The sequence below is a fragment of the Melanostigma gelatinosum genome (assembly GCF_949748355.1).
Source record: "Melanostigma gelatinosum genome assembly, chromosome: 22".
NCBI lineage: Eukaryota > Metazoa > Chordata > Actinopteri > Perciformes > Zoarcidae > Melanostigma > Melanostigma gelatinosum.
This window is the reverse complement of record NC_136655.1, coordinates 17,336,797-17,353,217: the sequence shown is the minus strand read 5'-3', so window position 1 is coordinate 17,353,217 and position 16,421 is coordinate 17,336,797. Positions and strand designations below refer to the sequence as shown.

General features: G+C 44.6%; 1 protein-coding gene across 4 annotated transcripts in view; it reads left to right on the top strand.

The window, feature by feature from the left end:
* ipo8 (importin 8) overlaps positions 1-14,382 on the top strand; it is a gene marked incomplete at its 3' end in the record, with an annotated part of 59,580 nt that extends 45,198 nt beyond the window's left edge. Inside the window, exons 16-25 of one of the 4 annotated variants that reach the window (XM_079294179.1) lie at positions 237-362; positions 510-576; positions 3,847-3,972; positions 5,386-5,483; positions 5,593-5,688; positions 7,598-7,818; positions 9,953-10,158; positions 11,642-11,863; positions 12,465-12,594; positions 13,103-14,382. In XM_079294179.1, coding sequence (XP_079150305.1) covers positions 237-362; positions 510-576; positions 3,847-3,972; positions 5,386-5,483; positions 5,593-5,688; positions 7,598-7,818; positions 9,953-10,158; positions 11,642-11,863; positions 12,465-12,594; position 13,103 — 1,293 coding nt within the window. Of the gene's footprint in view, positions 1-236; positions 586-3,846; positions 3,973-5,385; positions 5,484-5,592; positions 5,689-7,597; positions 7,819-9,952; positions 10,159-11,641; positions 11,864-12,464; positions 12,599-13,102 lie in introns of those variants that run through there. The other 3 variants (XM_079294177.1, XM_079294178.1, XM_079294180.1) reach the window with 3 other exon arrangements.
* Between the last annotated feature and the right edge of the window lie 2,039 nt (positions 14,383-16,421).

The window sequence follows — 16,421 nt, the reverse complement described above, 5'->3', positions numbered from 1 at the left end:
CACAGAAGAACATTTTTGTGGATTTTTTTCTGGCAAGTTGAGCTGAGACCTTAAAATAGTTTCACAACAGAAGGCATATCATTTCATGTTTGACAATGCCTTAAATGTTCCTCGTTTGGCTCTCTTAAACGTGCAGATGCATTGTGGTTTTCTGTGTCTTGATGTGACGTCTGCGACTGCAGAAGATGTTGACTGAAGTGTGTGTGTGTGTGTGTGTGTGTGTGTGTGTTTGACAGGCGGAGATTTTCACTAGGGTCCTTCAGAGTGAGGAGTACGAGGAGAACGAGGACAAGACTGTCATGGCTCTGGGCATCCTGAGCACCATCGACACCATCCTCACAGTCATGGAGGACCACAAGGAGGTCTCACACACACACACACACACACACACACACACACACACACACACACACACACACACACACACACACATCACTGATATCATACATGCTGTTCCGGTATCGTATGTGATATTTGATACGATATATTCTTTTCATTCTACCTCTCAGATCACTCAGCAGTTGGAGGGGATCTGTTTGCAGGTGATCGGTCTGGTCTTGCAGAAGCCTATCATAGGTATGGCAGGTGTGTGCACGGGCAGTCCACTGTTGTTACATGAACACACTCACTCACACCCTTAAATCAGGTCCCTGCTGTTTCTACATTGTGCTGCTCTCAGACCATTCTGACACAGGGTGAGTAATTGGCATTTTAAGGTGGAACTAAAAATCCTCCTATTCTATGCTTTGTGATATTTCCAATTTCATCGCATAAAAGATGCTTTTCAGTTGTAATGCCTATTGTGACCATTAGCCTTTTGGGAAAGTGTTTGGTCAGTGTTTATACAGTGCAATGCACACGTTTGTGAAATGTTCCTTATTCTTTTAATGAACATCTTTGTTGCCTTTCTCACCACTGATGACTCTGCATGCCTGTTACGTGCCTATCTAGTATATGGTTAAGGGAGGAAAATATGCTTGTTTAATCAGACGTGAAATGGCTGTTAAAGGCCACACAAAATATACATATTAGTGCTGGGCAATGATTCAAATATTTAATCGCGATTAATCGCATTGTTATGGCAAAGTTCAACAATGAATTCAAAAGTAGTGTATTGCGCACTTTTATTTTAAAGTGCTGCCATATGAACAAAAGTGCAATAACATTTGGTTCACGAGATGCAGGTAGCATGTTTCATACTTAATGTGAATATAATTCATACTTTGTTGGCATCTTATTCTGAAAACCGGATGTTCGTCTGAAGAAACCGGATGTTGTCTCACGTTAATGTTTCCGCTAACTTTCAAAGTCCTTTGCTCGCTCCCGATCTGTGCCGTTTGAATGCGTTTACGGTGAATGTCAGCATATAGGTGCACTAACATGTGAGTGTCTGCTGAGTTGACCACGGAGATCTGAGTGTCTGCTGACTTTGCCGCAGCGATGTCCAGTCGTCTCCAGGGAGAGCAGCAGCTGGTGCAGCTTCTCTCTTTATTTCTGCCCCCCCCCCCCCCCCAATTTTACATACATTTTTAAAAAGCGTTAAGGCGCGATAAAATAATTGTCTGCGTTAATTAATGAATGCGTTAACGTGAAAATAACGCGTTAACTTGCCCAGCACTACCATGTATATATATAACAGCAACACAATCACGGATAACTGACTAAATATTAAGGGGGTGGCTGCGACTGGTGCCATATCATCAACAAACAAAAACAATCCCACTTACTTCAATTTACAGCTTTTCAGTTGTCAAAACCCCAAAACCAAAGAATATATATATATATATATATATATCAGTGAAAAACATAACGACAGACAGAAAAGAAAACACAAAGGACAATGCAACCAACTTAACACTAAACCCTGCCCAACCCCAAGACCACACATCTAGTGCCGCTTTGCCAAATTCTCTAAAGCTTTGTCTCCTCGGAGTGATTCATGGCAATCTACACAACATCTCTGGGTTCTGTTACTTCTCTTACCATGGTTATGCCGATGACACCCAGCTGGTCTTGTCATTTCCTCCGGGGACACTCAAGTGGAGGCATCGCTGCGTGCTTTGCTGACATCTCGAAGTTGATGACGACACACCACCTGAAGCTCAACCTGGACAAAACCGAGCTGCTTTTCCTCCCGGGGAAGGGTTGCCCTCACTGAGACCTGTCCATCACCATCGATGATACTGTGGTGACGCCAACTCGGACAGTGAGGAACCTGAGTGTGACCCTAGACGACCAACTGTCATTCTCAGCAAACATTGCATCGGTTCCATGCTCCTGCAGGTTCCTGCTCTACGACATCAGGAGGATTCGCCCCTTCCTCACTGATGAGACGGCGCAGGTGCTCATCCAGGCTCTTGTCATCTCCCGCCTGGACTACTGCAACTCACTACTTGCCGGAGCCCCGGCGTCGGCCATCAGACCTCTGGAGCTTGTCCAGAAAGCTGCAGCTCGCCTGGTGTTCAATCGCCACAAGTTCTCCCACAACTTCCCTTCTCCGTTCTCTACACCTGTAAGAGCATCCAGGTTAAGACTCTGGTGCTAGCCTACAGGGCAGTGAAAGGAACAGCTCCTTCCTATCTCCAGGCCATGGTCAAGCCCTACACCCCCGCCCGACCTCTTTGCTCTGCTGCCTCGGGGCGATCGGTCGCCCGTCGCTCAGAGGTCCCTGCGGCCGATCGACCCGGTCGCGGCTGTTTCCTGTCCTGGTCCCTCAGTGGTGGAATGAACTCCCCACTGACGTCAGGACAGCAGAGTCGCTGCCCATCTTTCATCAGGCTGAAGACTCACCTCTTCAAGAAGTACTACCCTGAAGACTCACCTCTTCAAGAAGTACTACCCTGAAGACTCACCTCTTCAAGAAGTACTACCCTGAGCCTTCCACTCACCACTTACTGTATTCATACTAGTTTGTTTCTGTACTTCTGCTCTGGTTTATGCTCTTCGATGCTTGTTTAAAGGAGATGCACTCATGACTTCTGGTGACCAGTAGTTCTCTTGAATACCGATGTTGAATACACTTACTGTAAGTCTCTTTGGATAAAAGCGTCTGCTCAATGGATGTAATGTAATGTAATGTAAATGTAATGTAATACGGCAAAATGACTAACAGCAGCTTGTTTACTTGCCTCCAACTGTCACTTTAAAGGTGGACTCTGCTATTTTATTCCAATACATATTTTCTCAAATCAAGCAGCTTCTCTTCACTATTGGCTATTATAGACAGATAGATATGTATCTATCTGTCTATAATAGATCTGTTCTTGTGTGCACTTAAAGAACCTGTAAACACAGCCCTCGCTCTGTAAATGGGAAACAAACTAAGATTTAAGAGCCTTAATATCGCTCCCATTGATGAAGTCAGCTTCAGCACCTGTGTCAATCTCAACTGGTACAAATCGCATTGATCAACGGTGGTGCAATTAATTTTCACTTCCAGTATCTTCATCATGTGACAAATCTTGATAAAAGATGTTTCTCTCAAATCATCACTTTCATTTATTTCTTCTACTGTGAGCACCCAATTCCCTTTCTTCATGTATTTGGAGAATCACGTTTTGCATAATGGTGATGTCCTTTACACCAAAACATGTTTTCCCTTGAGACATTGTCTCTGTTTGTGCTTTTCACTGTGAATCTTGAACATCTTGTTCTCCTTCTATATTAAAACAAGCTGATTGTAAAGTGCCTCGGCCCGCTAACCTGTGTGCATGCTTCTACACGCAGTACTTGTTGGGGCACATATATAAACACATTGTTACACTGATCACACTGTAGCTGGCGTTCTACAGGTGAATGTATGTGCATGTTCTTGATTCATGAACGCTCCTTTCTTGTCTCATGCAGAGTTCTACGAGGAGATCTTGTCACTGGCGTTCGGCCTCACCTGTCAGACCATTTCCCCCCAAATGTGGCAGCTTCTTGGCGTTTTGTACGAGGTGTTCCAGCACGACTGCTTCGACTACTTCACAGGTACGTCAAGTGGAGTCAATCCATTATTTGTCATAAGGGGGCAATTTGTGTTGCAGCAAGCATGAAAACAGAAGCAGAAGCATCGGCTTAAACATACAGTAGCTGACAGATGACAGAATCAGTGTCTCATGTCCATCCAGCCACGATGATCCTGATCAAATGAAAGCTCCATTGACAGATTTTACACCCATGTTGAGGTATGTTGACAGATCTGTGGAGCTGGTATGATGACCATTGTGGCTGAAGGCTGCCTCTTCACATATCCAGCAGACACAGAGCAGCATGAGTTACCTGATGAATGGCCCTCCCATATTCACCATCCTTTCAGCTCTGTTTTGGTTCCTGCTTGCAGACGTTGTCTGCTGTGGTCCTGGGCAGGTCGTGTAGAGCAGCTTCAGCAGAGCTTTCTGATGAAACCTCAACACTGAAACACGCTCGAGTGCTCCAGTGCTCCAGAGAACTCCAAAGAGCTCCAGAGTTGGATTGTCATGAGTTCACAATTCAATTCAATTCAATTTTATTCGTACAGCCCAAACACGCACACACACAACCCCAATTCATGGAGACCTGGGTGACGAGAAAGCACAGACTCCAGAGAATAAGCTAAGTTAGTTCCGTGCATTAACTGTAAATGAACACATACAGATGGAGGAGGAGGATGGAGGAGGAGAAAGGAGCTTAGTGTATGATAGGAAGCCCCCAGGTACTCCAGGCCTACAGCAGTATATCTCTGAGCTGGTCCAAGGCTAACCTGAGGCAGCCCTACAGGATGTCATCAGAGAGCAGTGTTACGCCCACACTTCAGTGGAGGGTCTGCCCCTTCAGACTGGAACTGGAGTGGGTGGAGCAGCTTCATAGCTGAAGGCTCTGGTTCCCATTCTACCTTTGGAGACTGTTGGAACCACAAGTAACCCTGCACTCTGGGAGCACAGTGTTCTACATAGTGCCATCAGCTCGTTAAGATGTAACAGTGCCTGAACATTCAGGTAAATCCTGATTGAATATAAAACAACTATTGTAGGAAGCCGCACAACTGATCTGTTGCTACTTTGCCAATGATGTGATAGAGAAAGGGAAGGTTAGAAGTGGGTCTGTAGTCGGCCAGAACTCCTGGATCAAGAGTGGGCTTCTGAAGAAGAGCTTTAGTTCTATTCATTCGATTCATTTTATCTCTAATACTGAGAAAGAGCTGACTTCCATTGTCTTATGATCTTCTTTTTGAGAGGGAAGTAGAGTTCATTGTCGTTGGCGGTGAGCCTGCAGCACTATCAACAGAATGATCTGTTAGGAGGGACATCTCTGACTTTCACTTTATCAAAGCTTGATGCTTTGTTCTAATGTTGCTGTTTGCATGTTTGCACCCGCCCACAATCATGGTGGTAATGTTCATGATTATGTGTGTTTATCTTACAGACATGATGCCTCTCTTGCACAACTATGTGACCGTGGACACGGACATGCTCCTGTCCAATCCGAAGCACTTAGAGGTCATCTACAGCATGTGCAAAAAGGTCAGGTGATCCGCGTCTGCACCAGCTCGTTCACATCCGATGTGAAGGATCCTGTTCCTTCAGTGCTAGAGCTGAGTCATGGCTTGTAAACTGTTATGACGTGTTGTAGGTGCTGACCATCGATACTGGGGAGGATGCAGAGTGTCACGCTGCCAAACTGCTGGAGGTGATCATCCTGCAGTGCAGAGGCCGAGGCATCGACCAGGTGAGAACAGCCCACAAAGTCCGAACCTTCATCTCCGTGGACGTTCATGTTGAAAACATCTACCGCGCATTTAACACAGTAGTTCCCAACATGCGTCTGATGTTTTTGCTAAAGTCAATTATTACGCACGTTCTTTAATATTTGTATACTTTATAATAAAGCATCTGTTCTATCTCCCTGAATGTTTGCGCCGTCTTAACAGGCTTTGCTGTACGATCTCTCTTTGTAAAGTCTTTGTTCGGTCCCTCTGCCCTCTCGTTGGAATGCAGAGCAGCCTGGTGAAGCCTACAGAAAGGATGCTTTTACACACACTTTCAACAGATTCCATCTGAGGGCAGAAGGGCATCGCTCCAGTGACGTAGGTTCAGGGTTCGTCTGGCTCCACGTGTTACGACTGAGTTCTAACACGGCTAATTAGGAAATCTAACACGGCTAATTAGGAAAAGAATAAATTTGGTCTTCAGAAATAATTCTGTGTTTGATAAGAACAGTTTCCTGGTCCAAGTAAGATAATAGTGTCTATAGTGTTAACAAGTGGGTGTTAAATACCCCACAGCCCTGTCCCACGTTTCAACGGTTTATCCATTATCAAAATATTTTCTCAATCTTAGGGTTCTTAAGAATGGATGAAATAAAAGCCTCTGGCAGCTTTAGCTACATTGTATATGCCCATTGCCCAAATACAAACATTGAAGTATTATAATGTTCCTCCTGAATGAGCCCTTTGTAGATGGAGCAGTCCCATCGTTAGCAGGAGCTCATCCAGCCACATGCTGGACTGGGTTGACATCCCGGTGCTCGGTGGGCTCGCTTTGCCAGCAGCAGATGAGCATATAGAGGAATCTGGCACAAACTATCAGCTGGGAGCAAAAGTAAAACAAATGTTGGAAACAATAGTCCAAAGCCTGATGATTTTGCTTAAAGGAAAATACTTTTACATACATTTACCTCATTAACACTTGCCATGTTTATTAGGAAAAGCCAACATTGTTACTTTATACATATGACAGAAAATAGCTTTTTTCAACTTGATTTAATATATTAGCTCAGCCTAATACAACCTCAGAGAGCTTTACAAACTGCACAGCATACAACATCCTCTGTCCTTTGACCCTCACTTCAGAAAAAGGTAAAACTCCCCCAAAAGAACTTCATCAGGGAAAGAAGGAAGAGACCTGAGGCAGAGCAGCAGAGAGGGGATCCTCCTCCCAGGGTGGGCAGTACATGTCATGTCTTCTGCCATGGTCTCCCACTGGTTCTTTGGATTTAAGAGCGTTGAGGAGTCGGGGGGGCAGGCGTACAAAAAATGTGAATGTACACTCTGTAGTTCAAGCAACCAACCCTAGGGGAGGCAGAGAGCCGCAGGAGGACGTGAAACACACAGTATGCTGGTCAATAAGCGAGATCCTTTGGGTGCTGGCAAGTTCATTTGCATATATTACCCACATTGTAATGATGCAAAGCTTATGTCAGTGCTAATCCACTCCGAGTAGGTATGACTTTCCTTAATTACCATAATTAGCAGTTCAAATACTTTTACAGCAAGACCAGCTCTCAAAGTACTACTCAAGTTCATCCTGCTGGTTGACCTGAACCTCTTCCATCTTTCCTATTCTTATTCAGGTGCAACTACAGATGACATCAAAATGACATTCAGTACATTTAGTATTTTGTCATGTCATGTGTGTATACTTGTATTCCAGTAGAATCAGATTCTGTAATCTTAAACCGTTGTTTGTCAGTGAACATCAAGACATCAGGGAAATGATTGGGCCCGTCTCTCAGCACCAGATATCCTGAGGATCTCTGACGGCGTCTGAGGCTGTTCCACGTGTTCTGCTGTGGTTTGACCGACCAGAGAGCTGTCGGAGTAACAGCAGCCTAATGTCCCTGTGTCTCCTGCGTGCAGTGCATCCCTCTGTTTGTGGAGGCGGTTCTGGAGCGTTTGATGAGGGGGGTGAAGTCCAGCGAGCTAAGGACCATGTGCCTGCAGGTGGCCATCGCTGCTCTGTACTACAACCCGGCCCTGCTCATCCACACTCTGGACAACATGCACTTCCAGCACAACCCTCAGCCCATCACTGCCCACTTCATCAACCAGTGGATGAATGACACCGAGTTCTTCCTTGGGTGAGGGGGGTTACTGTCAATTATAACTAGTTGGGGTAGACACATTTTGAATAAAATGAAAATCATAAATATTAGTTCACTTATGACTCTTATAAGATATTTACCAGCCGCAGCAGTGAAGCTGGTATTTCTGTTCAGCTTGTGAGTCTGTGAGTCATCATGGTCCTGGGAACCACAGACGCGGTTCAGAGTACTTTGCAAGGTGTTTATGTTTCAGTCTGTGGACAGATAGCACCACAACCGTGCAAGATGCAGTCACAAGAACTGATAGGCGTGGAGTTGAGATCAAAATGAAGGCTGAGATCCAACTTGAGTGTGGTCAGAGCAAGGGCTCAGGCAGTAGGGGAGGAGAAAGTGGAGAAGGAGCCACTGTAAGCCCCTGGTCCGATTTGGCATCACAGCTGATGAGATCCCGTCACAAGACGGTCTCTAGTTTGATGTAGTCCAGTCTGACTAGAAAGTAGCACATCACAATATGTCATGGAATAGGTGGTGCTAGAACCTTGGTGCATAGTGACTGTTGTGCTCTCACTCACTAACCAGAATCTGTGTTTGAACACTTGTCATCTAACTCTAAGAACTACAGCAATTAAATTAAATACATTTTCCAACAATGATTTTCTTAAAGGAGCAGTGTGTGAGATTTAGTGGCATTTGGAGGACAGCAACCAGCTGAATATCCCTCCGCTCACCGCTCCCTGTCCAAGCTCGTAGAGTAGACATGAAAGGCCTGCTCTAGAGCAGTGGTTCTTAACTGGTCTGGCTGCGGGACCCACCATCACCCCTTAATGACAAGCCGGGACCCACTACCCAAATTATATATATAAATATATATATATATATAATTTGGGTATATCTATATTCAAGAAGTCTAGTAGTAGTAACGTATCTGTGTAGTAAACAACTGCCAAATCAAATAAAGAAAGTACACATCAATTATATTTTAACAAATATTATTCAAATTTTTCAAATGTAACTGGATGGATTGTAAATAATGCATAGAAATACATGAATGAATGTTCTTCTCATTTCAAGTAAAATAACGGCTGGATTAAAAAATTAATTTCGTAAACGAAAATTATTTTAGAAAAATTATTTTCTCTGAATTGCCCTGCAGCTTTAAATTCAGTCCATTCAGGATGAAGTGAAAAGGCCACAATATTATATTTTTCTCATCTTCTAAAAAGAGAATTTAGTGTTGGAAGAATTCACCTCTATGACTCTGGTCTCTCTGGCCACTTTCTCTTTTGGAAATCGTCCTATGATTTGACTTTCACAACTCAATAGTCCTGCTCTGCTCTCTGTATCCTCGTCTCTCCCTCGTGTGTCATGGTGTGTGTACATCTCACTCAAGTCAGGAAACTCGTCACAATACCAATATTTGATTGGATGAGCTGCATCACGTGATGTGATTCACAACGCATTTGTCTGTGTTTTTCCTGCACCGCTGAACAACTGCCGTAAATGCTGGAATAATTCCGCTGCATAAAAAATGCCCTTCAAAATAAAATATTTATTTATTTATTTCTTTTTTGGTCAGTCAAAGGCCCGCGACCTACTGAAAACGGGTCCGCGACCCACTTTTGGGTCGCGACCCACCAGTTGAGAATCACTGCTCTAGAGCACTGTTTGCTTTGTCCTTTCTGGGCTACTGCAGAAACATGGGGGACTCTGTGGAACAGGACCTGCTCTTCATGTAGATAGGAAGGGCTCATACATAAACTAATCCAGCATACAATTCTTAGTTTCAGGTGATTCGACCCCCATGAAAACATATTATGAATAATCTATTCCATTTCTGCGAATATATCCCTCTACATCCTACACACTGGACCCTTAAGCTATGGAATAAATACCCCATTGACATTTTATTTCCTGTTATATTTTCTCAATCTGCACAGTCATTATTTATGGTTATTCCATAAACGTGTTCATTTGGAAATGGGCATCTTTTGCCATTATTTTGGGTCAGATGAATACCAAAACATGTAAGCAGGTTTACTTTGTCTCTTTTAATGCTTGTCAATACTGACAAACACTCTGTTTGGTGGATTCCTTAAAAAGACTCTCAGGACTTGATACTTCAGTCGCCTTCATTCTCAGCCTTCCTCTTCCTCTCTGATCCACTGCCCAGGCTCCATGACCGGAAGATGTGCATCATTGGCCTGAGCGTGCTGATGGAGCTGCCCGTTCGGCCGGCAGTGCTGGAGGGAGTCTCCGCCCAGATTGTCCCCTCCATCCTGCTCCTGTTCCTGACCCTCAAACACCTCAACGCCTCCCGCCTTGTCAACAAACCTGACCTGCTGGCCCAGGCAGGGGCACAGGATGAAGACCAGAATGGTGAGAAAAGATCAGGGAGGTGCAAAAAGAAGAACATCAGGAAAGACACAGCGCAGGACAGAGGTGGAGGAATGAATGTAGAATGAATAAGGGCAGAGAGGAGGACAGTAACTGGCTTAGGAATGATATTATATGAGATTCTCTGTTTGGTTCTTCCGCTACTCAAATCTTCATTCAGCTCTGAGCTCCAATGACCTGCACCACATGTATGTTCTGGTTCCCACAAGCTCTACTTTGCTTCACTCAAACGTTAAAGGATATAATTCTTAAAGCGTGATTAAAGCTCGTGGGGCAGACTGAAAGATCAACTTAGCGCTGTAGTTTCTCCTGCGGCCTTATATTGAAGATCCATTGTTTTCAATGCATTCAATGCTTCAGAGTGCTGTGTTCTAAATGGAAAAGTTGATGTGTTCTTGAAGCGAATGCTGAATATGTTCGGGTAAGAAACATGCTCTCAGTCATGAGGGAAGACTGTAAGAGACGACGTTAAAGAGCAAACATCCAGAAGCAGAAACACATTTTACAACAGTACCAAGCGTCAGGTCACCGTGAGAGCACTAAAGAAAGAGACTTCATCTATTACACAAAGAGTTCTGTTCGATCTCAACATAGCAAGCTTTATTTTCTTGAAATCAGTAAAGACTGTAAATTCTCAAGATCTTTTATCAATAACGTTTCTCTACATGTACACACATCATAAGACAATTATCTCAACTCAACGCTGTGTCTGGACTCTGGACACATTGTGAAGCAAATAACAGCAGAATGAAGAAGCCGATGCAGACGATGTCGTACAGTAAACTGTACGTATCGACTCAGCTGCCGGTTAATCAGGTGAACATAGCCAAGAGAATCGTTTCCTATATAGCAAAATGGGACGACAATCAGAATTTGTTAAAAACCTGTAATTGTTACAAGCTTCTATGAAATGTCACTTTGTATAAGTTATGCTACTTTGTTTCCTGGAGTGATTTTGGGGATAAATATTAACCTTAAGAATATAAAGTATGAGAAGCTGAGGAAGATGAAAGATCTGGTGTTTTATTGAGAGTCAGGTATGGTGGTTGCCGTTTGGTGACCATAGCTGGCTTGTCTCTCCAGGTCAGCATTCTGTCAAGATTGTGACAAACATCACATCAAGCTAAAAACAATCCCTTCAGAAAGCTGTTGGTGATGTCATCAACATTAGATTCATTCGTTTTCTACAATTTCTTTTAATTGGGAGACACGTACAAAGAAGCATGAATTCATAAGTGGGGAATTCTAATCAGTCTTAGAAACAAAAAGTATAACGTCTGACCTGAGAGCAGTCAGGTTTGCTAGCTAGATGGATGGAGACCATGAGAGTCCAGTAACCTGATGTCACATTGTAATCTTTCCTTTTCCTGCTATTTCTTTCTCCTCGTGTGTTCAAAAGCTCAGAATGGCCACAGATTGGCATTCTGAAGGCTTGGGTCCTAATGGTTGTGTTGTGTGTGGGCAGAGGAGATCCCCAGTGATGAAGATGAAGTGACGGAGAACCGTAACGCCATGCAGCAGCAGACCAGCATGCCGACGGGCCAGGCCGGCGAGGATGAAGATGAAGATGAAGATGAGTACTGGGACGACGACTGCTTTGAGGGAACACCGCTGGAGGAGTACAGCACGCCTCTGGACTACGACAACGGAGAGGACGAGTACCAGTTCTTTACCGCTGCCCTGCTCCGTAAGTCAACTACAGCTTCAACAGCTCTTCAGTGCCTTTCTGTTCTCTGCTTTATTATATGCAGGTTCATTTCTGTCAGAGCTGCTCAGGTCTGCGTCAGAGTGATATCCGGTTTATCCCAAGACCAGGATTGTAACCATTAGATGTAGAGATACACTGGAGACTGGGTCCGCCCACTTACTGTCAAAAAGAAAAACTGCTCGCGAGCGAACAGGAAGAAGACTCGAGCGGGCGGGTTGGCGCTTCGTGAGCGACTGTTGCTCGCGCGAGACAGAATTTTGCCCGCGGAGTGACGTAAAATCACTCGTCAAAGTAAAACACGTGCGCGGCTGTTTGATTGTCGCGCGTGCATGGATCTCATTTGCGCCCTCGGATTTTGACAGTGATTTGCCTTCATACTACGGTGTGATAGATGGATACTGAATTGTAAGCCGCTTTGGATAAGAGCGTCTGCTCAATGACTGTAATGTAATGCTTGATAAATCGTATAACAATTAATCCGTTCTCAGAATTGGCATTTGGTCAACTGATCAGTGAATCTGCTGATGTTTTCCTTTTGACTGTGGCTCCCACACTCTCCCTGTGGCCCTGTGTGTGTTAGGGGTCCAGAACACTGACGTAGCCTGGTACCAGTGCTTGATAGCTCCGCTCAGCGACGACCAGAAGAAACAGCTGCAGGAGATCTACAGCATCTCACAGCAGAGGAGGAGCACTGCTGCCAAGGGCCACTGGTGAGAGGCCACACAAACACACACTGCAATACAGACAGAGAGAGGGAAGTTACCGGGAGGTCAATTTCATTTATAATACCCAACATCTCAAGTCACTTCAAGGGGCTTTACAATCTGGAGAGCATATACACCCTCTGTGCTTTCAACCCTCGCTTCAGATAAACATTCATTGGAAGTTAAGGCAAAAAAAAAGTTTTAAGTTTGGAAAGAGACGCTGGCAGGGAAAGAGGGGTGTGACACACTGCTTGATGAATTCAGTTTGGAACGCTTCATAACTGCCCTGAAGGGTTGTTGCGTCACAGTTTTCATAGCATGAGGTAGAAGAGTTCCAACTTTTTGACACACTTTCTGGAACACAGCATGAGGTAATTACAGTACCTTAAAACAAGTCTGAAAACGTTGACATTGGTTTTTATTCTGAAGTTGATTTGGGTAGATTTTGCAAAACATTTGTCCCATTTAAAAGAAAAAGGTAAATCTTCTCTTCCAAATCTTGTTGTGTTTCCAGAGCACGAAGGAGACGGTCTGCAGAAAGAAGAGAGGAGCTGGTCTGACCTGACTTATCTCAGTCAGGATCAGACTTAATGGATCCCATCAGAACCAGGTCCCAGGGTGCCATCAGAATGGATGAGATATTAGGGGCTGGGTCGGCATCATATCTTTGAACCTGGTGTACTGGAATATTCCTATCACCAGGGGGGGGGTGTGTGTGTGTGTGTGTGTGTGTGTGTGTGTGTGTGCATTATAAATTGAATTGTCCTTGACCAGCAGAAGTAGTTTCAGCTCTTGTACAGTGCAGTCCCTTTGATCTGTGACTACGTGTTGTGTGTCTGAGAAACTGACAATAAAAACACTTCAGAATGTGTGTTTGTACTGTAAGCGCTTGTTTTTGTCTTTCTATAGTTTAATAGTTTTATAATTATTTTATCATCATTGTATTGGTGGGGCGACTGTGGCTCAGTGGTAGAGCGGGTCGTCCTTCAGTCAGAGAATCGGGGGTTCCATCCCCGGCTCCACTCCAGGTAGCCCTGTCATCAGTGGGTGAATGGATGTGAATGGGTGAATGATGACATGTGGTCAAAGACTAGAAAAGAAAAATACGGGTATAGTCCATCTACTGCTTCATCTCATGAAGCAGGAAGAGCCTGGTTTCTGTCAGGTGACCTGTTTACAGACTGCAGATGGATGAGGAGGTTGAGGTCAAAGGTCAAAGACTTGTGGCCTCCAGCTATGATGTCACACATGGAATGTAAAATGGGAGCAGGATCTCTGGAGAAGCATTTTGTTGTCTTTCTGTTTGTCCCTGGGCTTAGTTGTTGAAAGGGTTTTCAGAAACAATTGAAGAAAATCATTAAAGTTGATGCAACATGTGTCTGAGTTGTAATAGCAGCCCTCCTTCCTGCCTTTACTAAAAAAACATCTTTGGCAACATGTACCAAATTGACTTGCATGACATCAGCATGTCAACTTTTTAATTTATAAATTAAAATGTGTAAAGCCCAATGTCACAAATCACAAATAATACCTTGGAGGGCATTTACAATCTCTCCACACACAACATCCTCTGTCCTTGGACCCTCGCATCGGAAAGCTCGGGGAGAGCAACAGAGAAGGATCCTCTCCCAGGATGGACAGAAGTGTGATAGATGTCATGTGTACAGAATGAACAACACAACAGAGGTCCCTATGTCTAGGCCTGAAGCAGCATATCCTGAGGCTGGTTATAGTGTAAGGGCTCCCTCAGGGCTCCAGGGTTGGAGAGAGTTAAGACCGGTAAGGCGGCTAGCGGCCCGGCTGAAGTACTTTAGTTAGTGTAGTTTTGTGACGGAGCTCTGGGCTGAGCTTGGTTTTCTGTTACTTTGTGTTTCTTGAAGTGTGTTTAATTAAAGATGCTGAAACTCTGACTGCTGCGCTGACACTATTTCCTGTGTCCTCCATACAATTCCAGTTACAAGAGTCACAGCGCAGGTTTGGCTCAAACTTTGGAGACACAAGAGATCTCTTTCTCGCGCTCTCTCTTCCACTTCTTCTCTCAGTGACTTTTCACTTTATTCCACCAACATTGAGAGCACCCATTTTTCTGAAAAACGAGTAACAGATTTATATGACACTGCCTGTTTCACCATAAACCATGGCATCCAGTGAGAGTGATGAGACTGGTTGTTCACTGAGGGTAGGTAATGGGAGAGCTCAGAGCGAACTCCAGCTTGTACTGCCAGATGGAACACCTTAGATGTTCCTGGAATGAATCCTACTACCAGTGAACAATGGGAAATGCTTTTAAAATACATTTCCTAATGTATGACGTTAGACAGCAGTTGGAGAGTGTGGGTCAATCGGGCATATGAAGAGAGATGTAGTGGAGAATTTCCTCAAATACATACCTGAATCTGAGCATACAGTGATTAAATGATGGTGAACAGATTTTATCAGTGTCAACCAAGAATAATTATTTGAGATCCGAGACAGTCACAGCTGCAGGAGGATATCGACAGACAGCAATGTCAATGGAATCTACCAGGAGCGCTCCAAGAGCTCACCAACGTAATCAAACAAGGCTGCAGTAAAAACTCAGCACCGCCGTGCACAGCCTTCCAGACCTCACACCAACATGCAGCCAGCTGTGAGGAAGGTGTTAAAGTCCCTCACCTTCCCAGAGAGCATGACTGTCCACCAGAAGGACATTCAGAAGTACTGAACCACACACTTGAGCAATGCTGATATGCAGCACCTGTTTGTTCCTCAGGTTCTGCAAAGGTTCAAATCTTTTCATGAACTTTACCCAGATTCAAGGTTTCTGAGACCTGTGACATGTGTGTGTGTGTGTGTGTGTGTGTGTGTGTGTGACTGCATCAGTCTATAACGACATCCACCCTGACTCCAGCTCCAAGATCAACACGGTGGAGTTTAATGTGTAGGTAAAGCACATCATACAATGTAGTCTGGCTGGATGAGTTTGTATATTTTAAATTCTGCACTATAGAGCATTGTTGGAGGAGGCCAACTGCTTCACTGATAGGACAAATACAGTACTGTACTTAAAGAGCTGTTACAAATGAGGCAACAACAGTTTTCTTCCCGTTTCTGGCAGCGTATAGCTCCCACAACAAACAGCACAGGATGCTTGCAGTGCAAGAACTCTACAATACACTTGTATTTCTAACAGCTGATGGTGAATCATTCCTTCTGGCAGTTCTCCTTGCAGCTCAGCAGGAAGCTCTGAGAGCAGGGAAGAGAGACAGAGATGGAGAGAGCAGGTGTTTTATTATCCTCCCTCCCTCCCCGGATCTCTGACGATTCATATGGAGCATTATGAATGGCTGATGTGGTTATGACAGAGGCTGCGACTACAGACAAGAGCTTGATGAAGGCATGCAACCTCAGGGACTACCTGGCTACAGGTGTTTCTCTCCACCAGCTGAAGGGACATGAAAGGCTGACCAGCTCTGGGAGGAAGCAGTGCCAAACAGAAGCAGCAGGGATTCCGTATGATGCTCATGCTGATGACAAATCCGGGCAAAGAGCAACAGACCAGATGGGGAAAGTTTAAGGAGGTGAAAGGAGGGGAGAAGAGCAGTGAAGGCTGCTGGTGTGCACATTCAACTGCTCCTCCACCCAGACTCTGCTCTTTCATCTGGCCGTTTGACCTGATGCTTTCCTCTCTCCTTCCTCACACTTACCCAACATAGCTCCATTACTTATAGCATCCTTTTTGAGATATCACTTTGATTAAGCCCATGTCCAGTTACAGGCTCTGTCCTCAACATGACAGCCTCCTTCATGTCTATATATAAAAACAACTGTTGCTGGCCTTGTCCTGAGATGTG